Source organism: Octopus bimaculoides, chromosome 9, assembly GCF_001194135.2.
Source record: "Octopus bimaculoides isolate UCB-OBI-ISO-001 chromosome 9, ASM119413v2, whole genome shotgun sequence".
NCBI classification, from domain to species: Eukaryota; Metazoa; Mollusca; class Cephalopoda; order Octopoda; family Octopodidae; genus Octopus; species Octopus bimaculoides.
Genome location: NC_068989.1, coordinates 32,718,390 through 32,725,132, shown reverse-complemented (window position 1 = coordinate 32,725,132; position 6,743 = coordinate 32,718,390). Strand labels below are relative to the sequence as shown.

The window sequence follows — 6,743 nt, the reverse complement described above, 5'->3', positions numbered from 1 at the left end:
ATATATGTGGGTATGTGTGTTTGTGTGTCTGTGTTTGTCCCCCCCCAACATCGCTTGACAACCGATGCTGGTGTGTTTAGGTCCCCGTAACTTAGCGGTTCAGCAAAAGAGACCGATGGAATAAGTACTAGGCTTACAAAGAATAAGTCCTGGGGTCGATTAGCTCGACTAATGGCGGTGCTCCAGCATGGCCGCAGTCAAATAACTGAAACAAGTAAAAGAGTATATGAGGGGATGATAAAAAGTTTCTGGCTTTGGATAAAAGAAAATACAGGAGGATCAGTTAATTTATTCAACATGTTACCCTCTCAGATTCACACACATATTGCAGCAGTCTTTCAGTTTTCCTTATAAAAGAACTTGAAAGGTTGAGCTTCCAACTAGGCTTTTCACGATACCCTTAAAGCCAGAAACTTTTCTGTACGCCCTCATACATATATGTTAAGGCGATGGTTTTTCTGCTTTCCTGCTTATTAGAATTTTGGTCATTGCTAAGATAACTTTGATTCCAGGTTTTGCCTCCATACCTGGAATTTCTTTTCTCATTCTGCTACAGATTCCTCTATAAGAGTGAAGTAATCAGTATAGAGGAGTTCCCATGGGCAATCAGTCTTAACATACTCTGTCATGCTATGATTGACTCTTATAAAAAGGAAGGAACTGAGAGCTGAGCCCTGGTGAAATACCTGCATACTAAAAGCTTAGGTGCACTCTTTGCAAACTCTAATCTTACTAACAGGACCCCAGTACATGGTTTGAGTGGCTCTCACCTGATCAGAGAGTGAAATACTCAGCTGAAGACTTTCTTTAGATAGATGAAAGCCAAGCAGAGCAAAATACTTCTCATGCAGTAAGCCTTACTAGAAAGAGAGCATCAGTAGTATTTCTCTCTTGCACTAAAGCAAACTGCATGTAATTTAGTTTAACCCGTTAGCATTTAAATTGGCCATAACGAGCCCAAATATTCTACCTGTTTTATGTCCAAACTGGCCAGATCTGACTTCTCACACTACCCCTACAATGTCATTCCAAAAATATACAATCACATCATTAAAATCTTGAAATTACAAAATGATACATAATTTATAGACTAATCAGAATGCTAAAGGGTTAACTCTCTTCCAAATTAATTGAGCTAATACTTTCATAATCTGGTCCAGTAGTGTGATACCTACATGATTACTTCTCTCTAGGGCATCTCCTTTATCTTTGTAACAGTTAACTATAATACTGCTACACAACACCACAAGTAAAAGAATATCTTTGGTATGGACAACAAAATGAGAACAATATATCCTTGTAAACTGAATAAAGAGCTCAGTTTGAAATTCTAGTATTGTTACTGAATATAACAGGCACTTTAAGAAAGCTGAAGTGGGCACAACAATGAAAACATTGTGACTACAATAAATGAGGACACTAGTCCAAAGACAACAATGTACAATAAAAGAATGAAGATTTAACAATATTTAGAACAGAAAGATATTGAATTTAAATACATACCGAACAATATTCTTATGCTTTAATTCTTTTAGTAGACAAATTTCTCGAAGAGCTGAACTTGGTACACCCTGGAAAAAAATTGATAATTTTATACAAGTCAAATCCTAATTAGTTTAAGAGGGTAAAAACTTTATTTAATATATTAACCTGACTATATTTGAAGGATATCATTACCATTTTATATTTAATTTCCTTTACATGGAAGTATTACTTTATTTCTCCTCTCTTCTGACTTTACTTAGATCAATGTAGATTGCAATAATTCAGTTACAACCTACAAATAGCTATCATATTTGTTCATGTGTAATACATACTTGAATGTAATACATGCCATCAATGATGGACAGTGAAATTACAGAAGAAATACATAGCATGTATAATGCACTTTGGCTTTTTTTCTTTTGGTATTATGTTGTATGGAAAAAAAAAGAGTTTGGTCAGATTTATTATAATTGCTGTAAGTTCACAAATTCTAAACAAAACAAAAATCAATGTCAAAACTGACTCCAGGGCATGAAAAATATCCAATAATGTTTAACAGCACAAGAAGCAAACACAGGACTTGTGGAATGATTGCTGTCTACCATCATACAGAAGGCCAAAACATAATATTTTCATTAAGGAAAAATTTTTTGAAACTCACAAAAGCAGCATACATATAATTATCTTTACCTGTATAGTTACCTTTACCTGTAATTTGGTGAGTGATGGGGGAGTTAGGGATAGATAACTGTTTCAAAAGATTTCAAAGCCATGTGTAAGGGATGCTAGAAATAGACTCAAGAGTAACAACTCATTCACTGAGGAATTTAAGGTTCAAATAAGTGTTCAAAAAGACTACTCTCAGTTCATTTTCAATAGTTCTATTTTCTTACCAACAATATACAGAGCTGAATGCCAAATGTCTTTGGTGCAAATGACTTGATTCTCTATATAGAACTGTACAACTAAATGGGAAGTTTGAAACAAAGGGAAGACGCATAGAAATCAGTTTTTGATTCAAACAGTATGAAATACGTATATCTAGGTAAAAGTCATAATCAACAGATATAACTTGTACTATACATAAATCACAGTTAGTGGTTGGCCAGGAAAGACATCCAATTTTCAAATACCTGTTCCAAAAACTTATATCATCAGCAAACCAATCCAACAGATGATAGCAGATGAATATGGGTGCAGAATGTCATTCCAGAAGTCTTAAAATGTATATAATAGGTAGAGTACTGTGTAAAGCAACATTAGTGCTATCAATTATAACAGACCATGAATGAGAGAAAATCATAAGGATACACATGACATGCTAAATAGCTGAACATGATAGTGATAGTGTGATAGTGTGTGAAGTAGTTATTAACATAATGATTATAAAAACTTGAAAAAGTTTTATATCCTAAGTGTTATTTACTTAATCTGGCTGGAACCTGCAGAAAAGGAAGACTCAGGAAGATATGGGATGAAGTGGTGAAACCTGACCTCAGGACTCTGAGCCCAAAATTGTGATGACACAGGACTGGGATCTCTAGCAGTATGAGGTTCTCAAGGAGTTGTCCTCCTCAGCAAAAATGAGTTCTGGAAGTGCTATATTTTGGGTTCTCCATCCATTATAGTGATTCCCCTTCATGCATTATGACTGCCTCTTCCCCCCCCCCACTCCTCCAGCAACTCTATCATCTTTCTACTCCTGCTTCTCACTCCACTCCATCACACTTTTGCATCCCTCTATCTTCTCCAGGTTATGGCTCTTGTCTCATCCACCTTTCAACCTACCCATTTTGGCAGTTTTCCTCCCCACCCCTCATTCACTTACACTCATGCAGATCATCCACCCACTCACTTCTACTCAGCTTGAGCATTGTGGGATCATCTGGGCACCTTATCACCATTATCTATGTTCTTGCAACTCCTATTCATCATTTTCTCCCCACCCCACCCAATTTTATCTTCATTAGATGTGAGTAGCAATGCAGGTACCTCTGCAGGAATCTGATATATCCCCTTCTCTCTTAGTAATCTCCTCATCCCCTAGCATGAAGCTGGTATCCCAGGGCTTGTAGTCCTGTAAACTGCATGGTGACCTTAAAAGTGTAGTTTGCATGAAAAAAGCACACAGTTCAGGCTGTAAAGTAGTTGGTGTTAAGAAGGGCATCCAGCCATAGAAAACATGCTCAATGCAGTCCCTGGACACATTAGATCCTGTCAAATAATCCACCTCATGCCAGTATGGAACATAGACATTAAATGATGATGATGATGATGATGATAATAATAGGACAGACATCAGACAATCAATGTGAAAGAATTGCAGAATATTGGAGAGAGTACAACGAAAAGAAACAAACATCTGTGCTCTACCCATGTGCCATACAGAAACACAATGGCTATATAAATATTGTTGAAGTAAAGTTTCTTTCCAGATATCCAAACTCAACCTTATGACAGACTATAGAAGCTATACAAATATAGGTAGCAAACACCATTCACATACTTAATATGAATACTGAATCACTGTTGATTCTCACTTTACTTATATCATCATCATCATCATTGTTTAACGTCCGCCTTTCATACTAGCTTGGGTGCGACAGTTTGACAAGAGCCGGCCAGGCAGAAACCTGCACCAGACTTCTGTGACTGATTTGGTAGGATTTTTACAACTGGATGCCCTTCCTAACGCCAACCACTCAGCAGAGTGGACTTAGTGCTTTTAACGTGGCACAAGCACAGGCAAGGTCAGTTTTGGCAAGGTTTTTACAGCTGAATGCCCTTCCAAATGCCAATCAGTTTACAGTGTGAACTGGGTGCTTTTAAATACCACCTGCACTGACAGGGCCACCAAGTACTCGCATGACAAAAAAAAAACTTCCAAGAGGGGAGGGGACACTGGAAGAGTTGATCTTGTGTCGGATGATGAAAGGTTATAGTGAGGCAGAAACAGGTGCCTTGCTGTAGAGGAAGTACAAGGTTACCCTGAGAGAGAGAGGGAGAGAGAGAGAGAGAGAGAGAGAAACAGGTGCGCTACTGCAAAGGAAATACATGGAAACCCAGCCTGAGGGAAGTGCAGGAGAAGGAGAAGAGAGAGTGGGGCATCTTAGTACATGATTTGCGTAGCTCTCACACTGAATATGTTACCCTTTCAAATACCTTTTCAAGTCAATGAATGCCACACAATCCCAACATCAAAATTTCATTTTCTCTAGAATATATTTTTAATCCAAAATCTATGAATATTTGATTTAATTCAATTATTGACATCATACAATTCCATAAACTTCAAGAGAACTTCAAGAATTATTCACTTAAATTACTTCAACTGTGTGATATAATGGAAATAGACAAGCTTGTAGATTATGTAACAAAAAGGCTTTAAAAACACTACAAGCCAATACGAGAAGTTTGTCACACAAATGTTTGTCACACATGTTTGTCACACGAATGAGGATTTGTTGCAAACACAGCTTGATGAACCTTTCAGCAATATTGTATTAGAAAGAATTTAAATTGTTATGATATATGTCAATTAGCTCTTGCCAGTTGAAGCTTAATAAGCTCCCTCTTTGAGTTCTTTTTCTTCATAATATTCACTCTATTACCTTTACCCTTTCATCATTATAGTTTTAATGAAGGCAGTGAGCTGGCAGAATCATTAGCATGCCAGGTGAAATGCTTAGCAGTATTTCATCTGCCACTACATTCTGAGTTCAAATTTCGCCAAAGTTGACTTTGCCTTTCATCCTTTCAGGGTTGATGAAATAAGTACCAGTTACGCACTGGAGTTGATGTAATTGACTAGCCCTCTTCCCACCAAAATTTTCGAGGCCTTGTATCTAGAGTAGAAATAATTATTATATTTTTAATGAAATACACTGCCTTTGTTGTTTTAAAAAATTCTTCACTATTTTCAAAATTAATTCATTGTCATTATTTAGCTGGTGTTCAGAAAATAAATCAATATGAAATTTTGATGAAAGACTTTAATTAAGATTGCTTTAATGAAGGAAACTTGTATAATAGGACTGCAGGTGGGCTCAGGCAGGATGGTATCGAAAGAGTTTACTTGTGCCAACACATACCAAATAATGTATACCTAAATTATGTAAATGGAGAATACACTGTGATTGACTTTGTCACCTTTTAACGATACTGACTTTTATTTAGTTATGTTTATATATATAGATTATATCTTGAATATACCTTCTGTGTTATAGTTATTAACTGGATAACTATTAGCTACTGTCATTAGAATAACTTAGGCTGATTGTGTGCAAATCTTGTATTGATTGTCTGTTTTGTTAATGTTGCACAGATTATTTACCTAACTGCTTGTGCTATCTTTATTTTTCTATTTCATTACCACTTTTTCTATTCTCTCTCAACTCATTCTTTTCGTCTGTTTTTCTCTCCATCCCCTCACTCTTTTTCTTTTTCCCCACTTTTTCTCACTTTTTTTCCACTCATTTTGTTTCTTTCCTTCTTTCTTTCTCCCCAACACACAAATAACCCAGATTCTCAGGCACTATCTGTCCACTTCAGTTCCTTCCCTTCTATTCTTTCAGAAAGATAATTGAATGATTAATTTCTGACAGCCATTTTCAAGAACTCTGTAACTGTCACTTTCATAAAAGCAAATAAAATTATTGGATTTGATGCAGAACATACATTCCTGATTCTCCATACCAATCTGCAGCCACCTGATACAGATTTTCTTTTCACTTAAAGATGGCATCAATTTGCTGTCAGATCTGCATCCACTATGTCAATAAATAAAAAAGTTAAGGGCAAAGCTTACCAAAAAGTGGCAATTATCTCCTTACTACAGTGTTCGCAAATGGTCAGTTGTATGTTGCTCTCAGTGGAGTTGGGGGATCCTTTGCACATAAATGATTTTGCTGGTCAATGTCAATTTGCTACATCAAGGGCATGGTGCAGGTATTATATACACAAAAAATGTTGGCTACACAGACATTGTTTGATTGTCAACATTTCCAATCTGTTGAATGTTGTATATAATGCTGTATAGAGAAATAAAAAAAAGTTAAAAACTAATATGTATTTTGTTCTGTTAAATGTTGCTTTTATTCAAACGTTGCTTTACCTATCTTCATATTTCTTTCTTGAATATATACCTATATTTCAATAAAGCAAAAATATTACTTATTCTGTGCATAAAATGATGGGTTGTGTACCACTATATATATATATATATATATATATATATATATATATATATATATATATAT

General features: G+C 35.8%; 1 protein-coding gene across 2 annotated transcripts in view; it reads right to left on the bottom strand.

The window, feature by feature from the left end:
- The window catches only part of LOC106880362 (cyclin-dependent kinase 5), an 81,177-nt gene that overhangs the window by 40,946 nt on the left and 33,488 nt on the right, over window positions 1-6,743 (bottom strand). For both annotated transcript variants that reach the window (XM_014930247.2, XM_014930248.2), the window contains exon 3: window positions 1,504-1,571. In XM_014930247.2, coding sequence (XP_014785733.1) covers window positions 1,504-1,571 — 68 coding nt within the window. The remainder of the gene's footprint in view (window positions 1-1,503; window positions 1,572-6,743) is intronic.